This window comes from Dendrobates tinctorius, unplaced genomic scaffold (genome assembly GCF_039654945.1).
Source record: "Dendrobates tinctorius isolate UK_male_01 unplaced genomic scaffold, ASM3965494v1 ptg000011l, whole genome shotgun sequence".
Taxonomy (NCBI): domain Eukaryota; kingdom Metazoa; phylum Chordata; class Amphibia; order Anura; family Dendrobatidae; genus Dendrobates; species Dendrobates tinctorius.
In genome coordinates, this window is record NW_027361679.1 from 59027656 (window position 1) to 59044430 (window position 16775).

At 40.6% G+C, this 16775-nt stretch overlaps 1 protein-coding gene across 5 annotated transcripts in view; it reads right to left on the reverse strand.

The window, feature by feature from the left end:
- Positions 1–16775, reverse strand: part of CENPC (centromere protein C) — a 274172-nt gene that overhangs the window by 196361 nt on the left and 61036 nt on the right. For all 5 annotated transcript variants that reach the window (XM_073542563.1, XM_073542570.1, XM_073542556.1 and 2 more), the window contains 2 exons: positions 9947–10202; positions 6818–6964 (listed from right to left, as the gene is read on the reverse strand). In XM_073542563.1, the coding sequence (XP_073398664.1) occupies positions 6818–6964; positions 9947–10202 (403 nt within the window). The remainder of the gene's footprint in view (positions 1–6817; positions 6965–9946; positions 10203–16775) is intronic.

The following is a 16775-nucleotide window of genomic DNA, read 5'->3' on the forward strand; positions in this document are numbered from 1 at the left end:
ATACCTATTGTACCCAGTTTCAAATATCTAGGTGTTCACATATCTCGAAGCAGTTTGTTAGATTTGCGGCTCAACATACACCCATTGTTGGAAATAGATAAAGATAATTTCTAATCTGGAGTAAACTCCCGCTTTCTGTAGCCGGACGTATTAATTTAATCAAAATGATACTGCTTCCTAAACTCAGCTACTCTCTTCAGCACAGTGCTGTGGTAGTACCTCGATCCTTCTTTGCAAATTTGAACTCTCAAATTACATCTTTTATATGGGGAAAAGCTAGGCCCAAACTCAGGCTGTCCACTCTGCAAAGACCAAAAAGAGAAGATGGGGCAGCGCTACCAGACTTTTTTCTGTATTATCTGGCCGGACAGGCCAAAGCCATATGCAAGTGGATGCCTGATGATCACCTCCCTAACTCTGAAAGCCACTTGCTCCACGCCGCACGAGTTAGCTGTCCGCTGGGCTTCTTAGAATTGGAAAAAATAAATGTCCCCCGCTTGCTGCCCCTGCTTCGCCTGGCACGATCAGTGTGGAGGCAGATTAAGAGAGTAATTGCATTTGGAGACATAGTGGCTGAAATGCCCCTGTGGAATAATGGTTATTTTCTGGCATTGCTTGAACACCCGTCTGCTGAGTTCTGGACTCAACACAATGTTTCCTCGGTATGCGATTTGCACGATCATGGAACCTTGGTGTCTTTTGAACAATTACAGGTCAAATGTAACGTCCCAAGATCCCAATTTTTCCGTTATCTACAATTGAGGTAAGCCTTTCAATCACACATGAGAAATATGGGGGCAAACAAAGCTATATCGTCTCTGCCCTTGATAGGCATCCTTAAATCGCAAGGTCCCCAGTGTCTCATCTCCACTTTGTACACATATATGCTATCGGTAGGGGCGGAATCCGCCATAAACTCGATTAAAGGGAGGCGGGAGAGGCTCATCCCCGATGCACAGGGAGAGGAATGGGGAGAAATTCTGGAATCTCCAATCGGGGTGTCTGCGTCTATCAATAACAGAATGACACAATTATATATTATAAATCAATCATATCTGACCCCGACCCGACTATTCAGGATGGGCAGATTCCAATCATCGGAATGCTTGAGATGTCACTCATTGGATGCAGATTTTATACACATGATTTGGCAATGCCCTATTATTGCACAATATTGGAAGGAGGTGACGTCATTATTAACTTCCCTGGTACAAGCTCCGGTTCCCCTTGAGCGGCTGGTCTGCCTGTTTGGGGTGTGGGATGATGAATCTTGGGGTCACTATATCGGGATTTTTTTACGGGAAACGTTATTTATGGCACAAAAGGTTCTGGCACTGCGTTGGATGGGGAGCTCATGTCCCTCCATCAGGATTTGGATCGAATTGGTGAATGCGGTTATTCCATATGAGTGTACGCTGTATCGAAATAGAGGGTGCCCGGGCAAATTCGAAAAGATCTGGGAGAGGTGGAATTTCTCTCACCTTACCTTGTAGGAGGGAGACATCGCATAATAATTGGCTGATTATGTAGAACTAGGCTGCGAACTGGTAGTTATAGTTTGGTTTAGGAAGTTAAAAAGACTTTATTGATCGAATAATAATATAAAAGCTTGCATGGTTTACCTGACACTACATTTTATTCCATGTGTAAACTGACATATGTATTTTGTTTTATATCAATACTGTGGAAAGTGTATGTGCTTTATGCAATGCTTATCATATATAAGTGTGTATGATGTTTGTCTTGTTTATGGTTAATAAACGAATTTAAAAAAAAAAAAAATTTGATGGAATAATTAGCGGACACCATGTCGCGTTTGAAGAGCCCCCGATGTGCCTAAACAGTGGAAACCCCCACAAGTGACACCATTTTTCAAACTAGACCCCTTATGGAATTTATCTAGATGTGTATTGAGCATCTTGAACCCACAGGTGCTTCAGAGAAGTTTATAGCGTAGACCGTGGCAATAAAAAAAAAACAAAACAAAAACACATTTTTCCCATAAAAATGAATTCATCTAGGGATGCAGTGATTATATTGACACCACAGGTGTGTCACAAACTTTTATACCATTGGGAAGTGAAGAAAAAATAATTTACATTTTTACCACCAAGATTGTGTGTTAGCCCCAAGTTTTACATTTTCACACTGGGCAATGGATAAACTTGGCACCAGAATTTGTCCCACAATTTCTGCTGAATGTAGAAATACCCCATATGTGGCTGTACAGTACTACTTTGCCATATGGAGGGACAGAGTGCCATTTGCCTTGTTGAACGCAGATTTTTCTAGACTCGTTTGTGGATTCCATGTAAAGAGCTCCTAAGTGCTAGAAAAGCAGAATCCCCCCTCAAGTGACCCCAATTTGGAAATTATAACCCTTTGGGAATTTATCTACAGATGTAGTGACGATTTTGATTCTATGGGTTTTTTCCAGAAACAGGCAGCACTGGATGTTGCTGGGTGAAAATTGCAGACTGCATTTGTGACCAGTACGCTGTAGTGACCAGTACATTATGCCCAGCTCATGGTTCTGGAGACACGCACCTGTAAATTAGGCGGACTCTCATCACTACAGAAATGCCAAACATGTATGCACTATATGTGGTTTAGGCACACTGTGGGGCTCAGAAGAGATGGGGACATTTGAATTTGGGAGCGGAGAAATTGATGAATTTCTTTTAGCGAGTGAGGAACAATTTCGCTTTTCCAGAGCCCTTCTGCTACCAGTAACATGGAAGCCCCCTATATTTCCGTTAACAGATGACAGATCTGAGAGGGGGACTTGCTTTTTTTGTGGATTGTGTGGAAGCTTTTATCAGGAACATTTTACATAACATTTGGAATCACAGTTATCCGGCGCTCTACTCTGAGCTCTTACTTTGCGGTTTCCTTCTATATCTCTAAGTGAAAAAGTTTCAAATGAAACCCCCGATGGATCTATTCACTATAGTGAGGCAGCAGAGTATCTCTGGACTCCATCTGACTTTTGTTCCATGGTTTCCTTTTCTTCAGAAGAGCACAAAACTGTGGCCGACGGCACTTTTATGCAATCCTAAAAAGATGGACACCGCCAGATCACAGGTCCTATGGTACCCACAGTGCCTTATCTGCCTCATTATAGGGAATCTTCCGCTGGGGGTTCTGTCTGAATCCCGTATTTCAGAGAATTACACGGAAACCCCGATACAAGTGCTCAGCGCAGAGTAAATGTGCACCGAGCCTTACTGCGATCTTTGGGAGGAACAATGAAAAAAAATCAACAGCATGTGAAGAATTGGTTATTTATTTTTACGCTGTTCCTTGTGTGGTGTAAGTGATTAGGCAACTTTATTTTTCGGGTCAAGACAATCACAGAGATACCTCATTTATATCATTTTTTTATTTTGGCGCCTTTACACAATAAAAACTATTTTATAGAAAAAATAATTTTTCACATCACTTTATTCTGAGAGCTATAACTTATTTTTCTGCTGATGGAGCTGTATGGCAGCTTGTTTGCGGGATAAAATGATGCTTTCAGCGGTACCATTTTTATTTACATCCGTCTTTGATCACGTTTTATTGCACTTTTTGTTCGGCGGTTAATAAAGCATTGTTTTTTGCCTCTTTTTTATGGTGTCACTGAAGGGGTTAACTAGAGGGACAGTTTTATAGAGCGGGGTCTTTACAGACGCAGCAATACTAAATATGTGTACTTTTATTTTTTTTATTTACATAAATATTTTACCAATAAGTACGTTTTTTTCTTTATTTGGGGATTTTTTACAAAAATAATTTTACACATTGTAATATTTTTTTTTAACTTTATTACATTGTCCCAGTATGGGACATTACTATATAATGTCAGATCGCTGATCTGACACTTAGCACTGCTAAGCATCAGATCAGCTATCTGACAGGCAGGGAAGAAGGCTTCTCAGGTCCTGCTCTCAGCAGGCGCTGACAAGCCACCTCCCCGAAGGACCCGGAAGGACCCCACGGCCATCTTGGTGCCGGGGGGGGGGGGGTGTCTCCATGGAGAACATCAGAGCAACGCTATGGTATCCCGTTGTTCTGAGGGAAGCATGCAGGGAGCACAGCAGCATCAGAGAGGTTAAATGCCCACGATCTGTGCTAGCACCGATCGTGGGCGTTGCTGCGAGGTGTCAGCTGTCACATACAGCTGAAACCAGCACGCGATCGCTGCAGCGCTCAGCGTGAGGCTGCGGTGATCACGGCGCCGTACTAGTACTGCTCTGGTCAGAAATGCATCTCCCACAGAGCAGTACTAGTACAGCAAAGGTTGTGAAAGAGTTGGAAAAAAAAAAAATAATAATAGGAGCGTTGCCATATTTAGAGACACTTAAAGAAATTAAAGTTATCAATGGAGCTGTTATGAAGGCTTTTTTTTGTTTTGCTTTTTTCATGGCGGACTAAATTTCCATTAGGAGGCATTTACGGCATACTCATCACTTTTTTTTTGAGGGGGGGGGGAGTTAGAGGGGGAAACTGGCAGATCTGGCATTTTGTTTTTTTTTACTGACAGTTTGCCAAAATGTATGCGAGTTCACTGGTAAAGTGTCTTGTGGATACATGAGACCAAGATAGAGCTTTTCGGTAAAGCACATCATTGTACTGGTTGCCAAAAACGGAATGAGGCCTACAAAGAAAAGAGCACAGTGCTTACAGTCAAATATTGTGGAAATTCAGAGATGTTTTGGGATTATTTTGCTGCCTCTGGCACTGGGTGCCTTTACTGTGTTGCAAGGCATTCTGAAATCTGAAGATTACCAAAGGATTTTGGGTGGAAATATAGTGCACAGTCTAGACAGCCAAGATTGTGTCCTAGGTCATGGGACTTACAGCAGGACAATAACCCCAAATATAGTTCAAGTACCACCCAGAAATGGATGGAAACAAAAAGGAAACAAAAGTTCTATAGTGGCTAGCAATCAGTCTGGATCCAAGTTCCATTGAACACCTGTGGAGAGATCTTAACCCCTTCACAGCTACAACTTTTTTTTACATTAATATAGCAGTATGAGGGCTTGTTTTTTGCAGGAAGAGTTGTACTTTTGAATAACACCATTGACTGTACCATACAGCATACTGGAAAATGGGAAAAAAAATCCAAGTATGATAAAATTGCAAGATTAAAAAAAAAATGCAATTTCACAAATGATTCTGGGTTTTTTTAGTTACCATGTTCACTAAATGCTAAAAACTGACCTGCAGTATGATTCCCCTGGTCAGTATGAGTACACAGATACCAAACATGTATAGGTTCTTTTGTATTTCAGTGGTGGGGGAAAAAAAAATCAAATGTTTGTAACAGAAAAAAAAAAATGCTTATGTTGCCATTTTCCGAGACCGGTAGAGTCTCTATTCTTCGTGATCTTGGGCTGGGTGAAGGGCTTATTACTTATGCAGTGTCTTGACGTTTTTACTGATACCCATTTGGGGCAGATACATTGTTTACATTGTTTGTGATCGCATTTTAATGCAATGCTGCGGCGGCAAAAAAAATCATGCAATTCTGGCGTTTCGATTTTTTTCTCATTATGCAGTTTACTGATCTGAATAATTTATTTTAGATTTTCATAGTTCAAACATTCCTGAATGCAGCGATACCAAATATGTATTTTTTTTCGGAAGTGCAAAGGCTTCCGTTCATGCGCAGTGTGTCTCTCTGAAGCCGGGACACACACACAGCTTCAAAAAATCAATGAGGTGGGACAAGGTCGTGCACATGTGCGAGTTAACTTGCAATGTTGACGGTGCTTGTAAGATATGTTATCATGCCCACATGACTAGTCTGGTGAGACCAATGCCCCCTCCACTAGTCAAAGCCCTCATTCACATATCAAACGGACTTTAGAAATACTTTTTCTAAAGATCTGTTTATGTATGTAATATAACACAGGGACTGTTAGGCAATGTCTACATATTCAGACGCAACGGCTGGTGGTTCTGAGGTCATGGGGGACCTGATTGATTCCCTTTAACAAATTACAGAATGGGCATTTGTCTGTTAAGCTAGGTCAGCATCTGAAGGTGAGGGCGTTCTAAAACACAACAACATTGAGCAGATCCAACTCTGAGGAGGGAGAATTAACTGGATACATATCCTCACTTCATAGAGTTGCCCTAAAGCGCTATTGTTTTCTTTTGCTCCTTTATCCTTTTGCCTGAGGAATAAAACTTTCTGGTTGGTGTAGAATTTGTATCTAATATTTATTCACCAATATTCTTCTGCAGAATCTCTCAAATAATTTTCAGTGGGCTCTGAGCCCCTGGGTGGAAACTAGCTGCTATGATGCTTTCCGACATAGTTAACAGAAACTTGAAGCATTTCTACTTTCCTTTCCATGTAGCACATGTTGAGAAACAGTACCATGCAGGACAATTATACAGCAGTACTGAGTAGATGAAAACAGCAAAGTATTAGCACCTTTCAACTCTATGGTCCTACCTTTATAGACTTACATCAAGAAGAAGCTGTAATCAGACATCTCACTGAGCTAGCAGTGGGTCTTATTTTAACAAAAAATGGATTTTCTGAGCAAAAATTAAGATTCTTATTACTACTGATGTATGCAAAGCTTGTTGAAAAGACAGTCACCATTCCAATTCAGCATTTTGCACAGGGAAATTAATAGTAACTTGTAAAAAGGTAGCAACGGGGTTCTACCATCAGTGTCATTCATAAACCATTTCACTACATTACCATAGTAGGAAAAAAAAACGATCAAATGCAGATTAAAGTGTGTGCTCGTATGGTTCAAAGAAATAATCCTTACAATCCTTGGAAAATACACCTCATTTATGTACTTACCGCACGTCAAATGTAGTGTCTGTGTGTTTAGGATTCTCATTGTTTAAATTCAAGGCCTCCTGTTCAACACTATGTGAGAGTCTTCTTAATGCCATATCAGTGTTGTCACTCTTCCTGGCAACAGCTGCCACCTCTCGGAAACTCAAACTATGAAAACAGACAAATTAGAAGCCTGAAAAAACTAATCAATTTTAATTAAAAAAAAAATGCTTTTGGAAGTCACAAAAGAAAGAACTACGGTACTTAAAAAGTAACCTATACAAATTATTTCTAATATCTGACAGGGCCATGCTGTGCTCCCGGTCTCTGGGGGGGGGGGGGGGGGGGGGGAGAGCGGAGTGACCAATTACACTCCATTGTCCAAATCACAAGTGAGGAAAAGAAGGGTTCAATTCTGGCTTTACTAGCAGAGGGATACAGTGAGTATCATGTCGCCTCCATCCTTAAAATTTTTAAGACGGTATTCCATTACAATAGGGTCAAGCAGCAGACATTGGGGACAACAAAGCTTCAGACCAGCAGAGGGCGAAAACGACTCTCCACTGACCGGGATGACTCATCTTATCTGAATGTCACTGAAACAGAATATCTGATAATTTTTCAAAAAAAAAAAAAAAATTTCAAAAATGGTGTAGGCTCCCGCGTAATTTTGATAACCAGCAAAGGGAAAGCAGACAGCTGAGGGTTGATGTTAATATTCTGGGAAGAAGCCAATAGCCATAGAGGTTCCCAGGCTATTAATATCAGCTCACAGATGTTTGCTTAGCCTTTACTGGCTAGTTTACAGGAAAACCCCAGAAATAAATTTACATGGTGTCCCTCTATAAAATCGAACCAGCAAAGGCTAGGCAGACCGCTGCGGGCTGATATTAACAGCCTGGGAAGGGGCCATGTATATTGGCACACCCTCAAGCTAAAAACATCAGCTCTCAGCCGCCCCAGAAATGGCGTATCTTATAGATGAGCCAATTCTGGCACTTAGCCTCGCTCTTGATACTTGCCCTGTAGTGGTGGCAAGCGGGGTAATATTTGTTGGGTTGGTGTCACCTATGTATTGTCCGGTGACATCAAGCTGACGGATTAGTAATGGAGAAACGTCAATAAGACAACTATCCATTACTAATCCTATAGCTATATGGTAAATAAACCTATAAGTCCTCTATTTGAAAAAATCACAGACTCCTTTATTGAATCTTAATTTAACATACTTACTGCATTGCCTAATCCCTCGATCTCCTGCAACAAAAACAAAATAATAAACCAACACAAATACTCCTTGTCTGACGTAGTCCATTTAACAAGTGTCCCACGACAATCTCACGTGTAGAACACGGGAGATGTGACTGCTCTACACGGCTCCGGTGATGCACTGACAGGAGGTTATCGCTTCTGCAGTGCATCACTGAGAGTTCACCAGAGTTCATGCTCTCACTTACAGCAGTACCGCTGTGTGAGAATTTTCTAACGCAGCAGTGCCGCAAGTGACAGCACGAACTCCGGTGACCTCTGACGGTGGTGCAGCGATACAGTCCAACTCCCTCAAGGTAAAAACATCAGCTCTCAACCACCTCAGAAATGGCATATCTTATAGATGCGCCAATTATGGCACTTAGCCTCGCTCTTGACACTGACCCTGTAGCGGTGGCAAGCGGGGTAATATTTGTGGGGTTGATGTCACCTGTGTATTGTCCGGTGACATCAAGCCCACAGATCAGTAATGGAGAAGCGTCAATAAGACAACTATCCATTACTAATCCTATAGCCATATGGTAAATAAACACAGCCAGAATAAAGTCCTTTATTTGAAATAATCTCAGACTCCTTTATTGAATCTTAATTTACCATACTTACTGCATTGCCTAATCCCTCGATCTCCAGCAACAAAAACAAAATAAACCAACACAAATACTCCTTGTCTGACGTAGTCCATTTAACAAGTGTCCCAAGACAATCTCACAAGTAAACTCGGGAGATGTGATGTCTTTCAATGTAACAAAACCATATTGCATGTTGCTTGCACTGCTGCAAACATCCTTGGAGATTTAAAAAAGAAACCGTAGGCACAGAATGACAGTATGAACCAAGTACAGGAGCGCAACTATTGCGGTCACCCAGGGTGTGGGAAATACATACATACACACTGCTCACAAAAAATTGGGGATATTGGGCTTTCAGGTGAAACTTATGGAAAATAAAAGGTTCACAATAAAGTATGGCATTTAAGTAGAAGCATGCAATCGTGATTTCCTCACCCCAAATAATTTATTGTAACAAAAGCCAACAACATTTGTGGGTATAACCCCAAAAAATGTCAGTCTCAATAACTTGTCATGTGGCCATGAGCAGCTTGACAATAACGTCTCAGGCTGTTCACAGATCAAGTTATTGTCTGCTGAGGCATGGAATTCCACTCTTCTAGAAGGGCAGCCCTCATGTCCTTGAGGTTCTGGTGTACAGATCTATGAGCCTCTACACGGCAACTCAGCTGAGTAATCTGGTTTTCTATGGGATTCAGATCTGGAGAAAGTGCAGATCACTCCATATGAGGAACCCCAGTCTCCAGCAGCCATTCCCTAATGATGTGATCTCAATGAGCTGGAGCATTGTTTATGAAAGTGAATTTAGGCCTGTGTTGTTTGTGCAGAGGAACAATGACTGGATTAATGATGTTATTCAAGTAGTTTGAGTTTGTCACTCTACCATTCACAATTCTGTATTGACTAGACACACCTACCCACACGGACAATCACCAAAGGCTCTTTTGGTGACTAAAATGGCTGATGCATAGTGCTCGCCTTGATGTCTCCAACATCATTGGCAGCCATCATTTCAGCTCAGCATGAATCGAGTCAACAGTGAACAGCACAGAGGTCCACTTGTCCCTCATTCAGTGCGGAGATGCTCCCTGGCCCACAAAACTCGCAACTCTTTCTTCTTTTTTTCCATGTTAAGTAGTATATACACACACCACAATATGGTAAATTACACTCTACTAAGGAGATAAGACAGGGCAATTTAAAACTTCTGTAAAGAACAGAAAATCTTTCTGCATTGATTAACTACATTAAGAAAATAAAATCTTGTTTTAGAGTCAACATTACAGGAGATTGGATATTACAAAACCCTTACCATTTCTTTGCATGAATTTTAGAAGTTGGACTGGGAGGCTCTTGCAGTGCAGAAGTATTAGAACTATACAGTTTTTCTACACACTTTTTGGAATTGCCCAATAAGCCATTATTCTCTATGAAATTTTCCTCTATCAACATTGCTATTGCATCGTGTTGTCCATAATCAGAATCCTCATCAGAAAACTCAGGATTTTCAATAATTTCAGAACGACTGGTGTGTTTTAAAGGATCATTTCCTGCCTTCAAACGTACATCTACAATTAAAAATAAAAAAAAAATATGTCATATTTCAGTAACTAAATAAAACAGAGATGGACATTGAAGCGAGTTTCAGGTTATAGTGCAGCTAAAGGATAAGCAACTGTATAAATTATCTGTCAAGAGTTTTTTCAGAGATCAGTGTGTCTGGTACGTATACGGTTTGTGAAAATTTTCACCACACGTATCGGAGACACCTACACAGGTAGAACCATTTAAGTGAATGGGTCTGTGCACAGGTCAGTGTGTTTCCACAGACCGGGTGTCCGTGGACAAAACACGCTGACATGTCCAGTTGTTTTGTTTGTTTTATTAACAGTGGCACAGGCAACAAAACATCCCGTGCACACTGATGACACACACCGGCACCTGGGATTAAGCGGTACCGTTAGCGCTGTTCCCCGACGCCGGGTGCTGAAGACAGCTCTCATCATTCTCCCCTGCTCGAGCTGAGACCCTCAGCATTGGCAAAATTGGCTATCAAGAATAGAATAGATATATTATTTAAATAATTTAAAAAAAAACGTAGAGCACCCCCATCCTCCTCTATTTTTGATAACCAGCCAAGCTAAAGCAGACAGCTGGGGGGTGGTATTCTCAGGCTGATAATGGGCCACGGATATTGGCCCCCTAGCCAAAAAATAGCAGCCCACAGCTGCCCAGAAAAGGAGCATCTAAACTGTGTTCCAAATTATTATGCAAAAAGAGTTTAGGAGTGATAAGGTTAGAATTTTTTTGTTTGTCATTTAAACTCATTGATGGTGATGTGTGTCAGGGCTCTTTATATCACTGAAAGCAATTGCAGATACTTGTGCAAATTAGTTTGGCAGGTGTGTCCAAATAAAGGCAAGACTACTTAAGAAGGCTGTTCCACATTATTAAGCAGCCTACATTTTTTGCCAAAATGGGAAAGAAAAAGGATGTGTCGGCTGCTGAGAAGCAACATATTGTGGAGTATTTAGTTCAAGGCATGAGTACAATCAACATTGCCAAGACACTTCATCGTGATCATCGCACAATCAAGAAGTATGTAGCTGATTCCCAGCACATGTGTGCGTGCTGATAAGGAATAATTGAGGACTCTTTCCAACAGGCAATTGCGTCAGGTTAAAAGAGCAGCTGCAAAAATGCCTTGTCATAGCAGCAGACAAGTTTTTGAAGCTGCTGGTGCCTCCAACATCCCCCGAACAACAAGATGCAGGGTCCTTCAGAGGTTTGCAGCTGTGCGTAAGCCATCCTGTCGACCACCTCTATCCACTGCACACAAGCAGAAACGGCTCCAGTGGGCCAAACGATACATGAAGACTGACTTCCAAACTGTTTTGTTCACCGATGAGTGCCGTGCAACGCTCGATGGTCCAGATGGATGGAGTGGAGGATGGCTGGTTGATGGACACCCCATGAAAACACGGCTAAGGCGCCAAAAAGGAGGAGGTGGAGTAATGTTTTGGGCTGGAATCATGGGGAGAGAGATTGTCGGCCCCTTTAGGATCCCTGAAGGGGTAAAGATGAACTCCATAACCCATGTGGAGTTTCTAAAACAGCACTTCCTGCCATGTTTCAAGAGGAAGAACCGTGCTTTCCGCAGCAAGATCAATTTCATGCATGATAATGCACCGTCTCATGCTGCAAATAACACATCTGCATCTCTGGCTGCTATGGGCATAAAAGAGGACAAACTTATTGTGTGGCCACCATCTTCCCCTGACCTGCACCCCATTGAGAACCTCTGGAGCATCATCAAAAGGAGTGTCTATGATGGCAGGAGGCAGTTCACATCTAAGCAACAGCTCTGGGAGGGTATTCTGTCCACATGCAAAACAATTGAAGCACAAACCATCCAAAAACTGACAAATTTAATGGACGAGAGAGTTCAGAAGCTTCTTTCGAACAAGGGGTCCTATGTGCAAATGTAACATCACCTAGAATAAAGTTTGAACTTGAAAACTGTTTGATTTCATTCTGTAATAAGCTGATAATGCTTATAATTTCACAATTGACCATTTTTTTGTTCAAAATAAAAATAAAAAAGGTTGAAAACTCTGCTGTGCATAATAATTTGGAACATGCATTTTGAGTGTTTCTTATTTTTAAAAATATACTGTTTTCATAGGCAGTTTGTTCAAAAACATTGCAATTATACTCAGGGCTGTGGAGTCGGTAAGCCAAACCTGCGACTCCGACTCAGACTCCTCAATTTCCCTTACACCGACTCCGACTCCAACTCCGACTCCGACTCCACGACTCCCACACATATTGCTTATATTTAAGTGAAAATTTTATTGTAGTACAATGTGAACCTCAGACATTTAATCATTTTTATGATCCAATAATCAAGATATTTAGATAGAACAGAATATATATTGGTGTACTACCCGGTTTTCATTCTTTTTGGTACAGATACGATATGGATAGACAGATATGGATAAATGGATATATAGATAGAGCAGATTTCTAATCTGCTTTTGCTATTGAAAACATTATCTATGAGCTCAAAAACCTTTCAGGTGATGCAGTTTTTTTAAAAAGATGATCAGCTTTTGCAGCTGAAAAACATATCCTCAAAAAACACAGGAAAAATGCTGTGTGTGAATGTAGCCGACTCCACAGCCCTGATTATACTAGAATATTAGATGACTGGAAAATAACAATGACTGCAATTCATATAGGTAATTTAGAGAAAATATGAGGAAATATGTTTTGCATAATAATTTGGAACACAGTGTATTAGATGTTCCAATTCTGTTGCTTTGCCCGACTCTTCTCACTTGCACTGTGGCGGTAGCAAGTAGGGTTCATATTTGTGGGACTGATGTCACCTATGTATTGTCTGGGGACATCAAGCCCACGGCTTAGTAATGGAGAGGCATCTATGAGACACCTATTCATTACAAATCCTATAGTTGTATTGTAAGTAAATACACAGCAAGTATGAAGAAGTCCTTTGTTTAAACTTTTATGGAATAAAATTCATGGACTTATGTGCGCTGCTAAACAAGATACCAAATCCATGTTGCGTAGCTAGATCAATCATTTATTTCCCAACGCGTTTCGAAGTGCATAAGCCTTCTTCCTCAGGGGATGACATACGAGCACATAAAGCTGTCCCTGGTTATATACATCCACAGTTTGAAAATTGGCGCCAATGATAACATGTGATACAGAGAAAAAGTCAAAGTTCAAACAGGTCAAATAACGTGAGAATGTCATAATAATCAATCTTCTGTTAATAAAATCAATTGTTCTTTTAATTAATCCACAGGAAAAAGGTTTAAAAAAAAAGAAAAGAAAAAGAAGGAAAAAGAAAAAAAGCGAACTCTTGATACAGAATAGAAAACACAAGGAGGGAGACCAATAGTCAAGCTCCCACACCACCGCACCAGACAAGAACACGTCGGGAAAGTGAAAAAAGAAACCATTACTGCTCCAGAATATAAAAACCGCCAAAAGAAAAAAAAAAAAAAAAAAATTATATATATATATATATATATATATATATATATATATATATACACTCACTGGCCACTTTATTAGGTACACCTGTCCAACTGTGTGTTAAGACTTAATTTCTAATCAGCCAATCACATGGCGGCAACTCAGTGCATTTAGGCATGTAGACATGGTCAAGACAATCTCCTGCAGTTCAAACCGAGCATCAGTATGGGGAAGAAAGGTGATTTGAGTGCCTTTGAACGTGGCATGATTGTTGGTGCCAGAAGGGCTGGTCTGAGAATTTCAGAAACTGCTGATCTACTGGGATTTTCACGCACAACCATCTCTAGGGTTTACAGAGAATGGTCCGAAAAAGAAAAAAAATCCAGTGAGCGGCAGTTCTGTGGCCGGAAATGCCATGTTGATGCCAGAGGTCAGAGGAGAATGGGCAGACTGGTTCGAGCTGATAGAAAGGCAACAGTGACTCAAATTGCCACCCGTTACAACCAAGGTGGCCAGAAGAGCATCTCTGAACGCACAGTGCGTCGAACTTTGAGGCAGATGGGCTACAGCAGCAGAAGACCACACTGGGTACCACTCCTCTCAGCTAAGAACAGGAAACTGAGGCTACAATTTGCACAAGCTCATCGAAATTGGACAGTAGAAGATTGGAAAAACGTTGCCTGGTCTGATGAGTCTCGATTTCTGCTGCGACATTCGGATGGTAGGGTCAGAATTTGGCGTAAACAACATGAAAGCATGGATCCATCCTGCCTTGTATCAACGGTTCAGGCTGGTGGTGGTGGTGTCATGGTGTGGGGAATTTTTTCTGGGCACTCTTTGGGCCCCTTGGTACCAATTGAGCATCGTTGCAACGCCACAGCCTACCTGAGTATTGTTGCTGACCATGTCCATCCCTTTATGACCACAATGTACCCAACATCTGATGGCTACTTTCAGCAGGATAATGCGCCATGTCCTAAAGCTCGAATCATCTCAGATTGGTTTCTTGAACATGACAATGAGTTTACTGTACTCAAATGGCCTCCTCAGTCACCAGATCTCAATCCAATAGAGCATCTTTGGGATGTGGTGGAACGGGAGATTCGCATCAGGGATGTGCAGCCGACAAATCTGCGCCAACTGTGTGATGCCATCATGTCAATATGGTCCAAAATCTCTGAGGAATGCTTCCAGAACCTTGTTGAATCTCTGCCACGAAGAATTGAGGCAGTTCTGAAGGCAAAAGGGGGTCCAACCCCTTACTAGCATGGTGTACCTAATAAAGTGGCCAGTGAGTGTGTATATATATATATATATATATATATATATATATATATATATATATATATATATATATATATATATATATATATATATATATATATATATATATACACACACACAGTCATATGTAAAAGTTTGGGCACCCCTATTAATGTTAACCTTTTTTCTTTATAACAATTTTGGTTTTTGCAACAGGTATTTCAGTTTTATATATCTAATAACTGATGGACTCAGTTATATTTCTGGATTCAAATGAGGTTTATTGTACTAACAGAAAATGTGCAATCTGCATTTAAACAAAATTTGACTGGTGCAAAAGTTTGGGCACCCTTATCATTTTCTTGATTTGAACACTCCTAACTACTTTTTACTGACTTCCTGAAGCACTAAATTGGTTTTGTAACCTCATTGAGCTTTGAACTTCATAGCCAGGTGTATCAAATCATGAGAAAAGGTATTTAAAGTGGCCACTTGCAAGAAGTTCTCCTATTTGATTCTCCTATGAAGAGTGGCATCATGGGCTCCTCAAAACAACTCTCAAATGATCTGAAAACAAAGATTATTCAACATAGCTTTTCAGGGGAAGGATACAAAAAGTTGTCTCAGAGATTTAACCTGTCAGTTTCCACTGTGAGGAACATAGTAAGGAAATGGAAGAACACAGGTACAGTTCTTGTTAAGCCCAGAAGTGGCAGGCCAAGAAAAATATCAGAAAGGCAGAGAAGAATGGTGAGAACAGTCAAGGACAATCCACAGACCACCTCCAAAGAGCTGCAGCATCATCTTGCTGCAGATGGTGTCACTGTGCATCGGTCAACAATACAGCGCATGCATAACGCCTTTTTGTATGACCAAACAACTCAATCTTTGTTTCATCAGTCCACAGGACCTTCTTCCAAAATGTAACTGGCTTGTCCAAATGTGCTTTTGCATACCTCAGGCGACTGTTTGTGGCGTGCTTGCAGAAACGGCTTCTTTCGCATTACTCTCCCATACAGCTTCTCCTTGTGCAAAGTGCGCTGTATTGTTGACCGATGCACAGTGACACCATCTGCAGCAAGATGATGCTGCAGGTCTTTGGAGGTGGTCTGTGGATTGTCCTTGACTGTTCTCACCATTCTTCTTCTCTGCCTTTCTGATATTTTTCTTGGCCTGCCACTTCTGGGCTTAACAAGAACTGTACCTGTGTTCTTCCATTTCCTTACTATGTTCCTCACAGTGGAAACTGACAGGTTAAATCTCTGAGACAACTTTTTGTATCCTTCCCCTGAAAAGCTATGTTGAATAATCTTTGTTTTCAGATCATTTGAGAGTTGTTTTGAGGAGCCCATGATGCCACTCTTCATAGGAGAATCAAATAGGAGAACTACTTGCAAGTGGCCACCTTAAATACCTTTTCTCATGATTTGATACACCTGGCTATGAAGATCAAAGCTCAATGAGGTTACAAAACCAATTTAGTGCTTCAGGAAGTCAGTAAAAAGTAGTTAGGAGTGTTCAAATCAAGAAAATGATAAGGGTGCCCATACTTTTGCACCGGTGAAATTTTGTTTAAATGCAGATTGCACATTTTCTGTTAGTACAATAAACCTCATTTGAATCAAGAAATATAACTGAGTCCATCAGTTATTAGATATATGAAACTGAAATACCTGTTGCAAAAACCAAAATTGTTATAAAGAAAAAAGGGTAACATTAATAGGGGTGCCCAAACTTTTACATATGACTGTGTATATATATATATATATATATATATATATATATATATATATATATATATATATATATATATATATATATATATATATATATATATATGTTTTTATATACGACAAATACACATCAAGAAA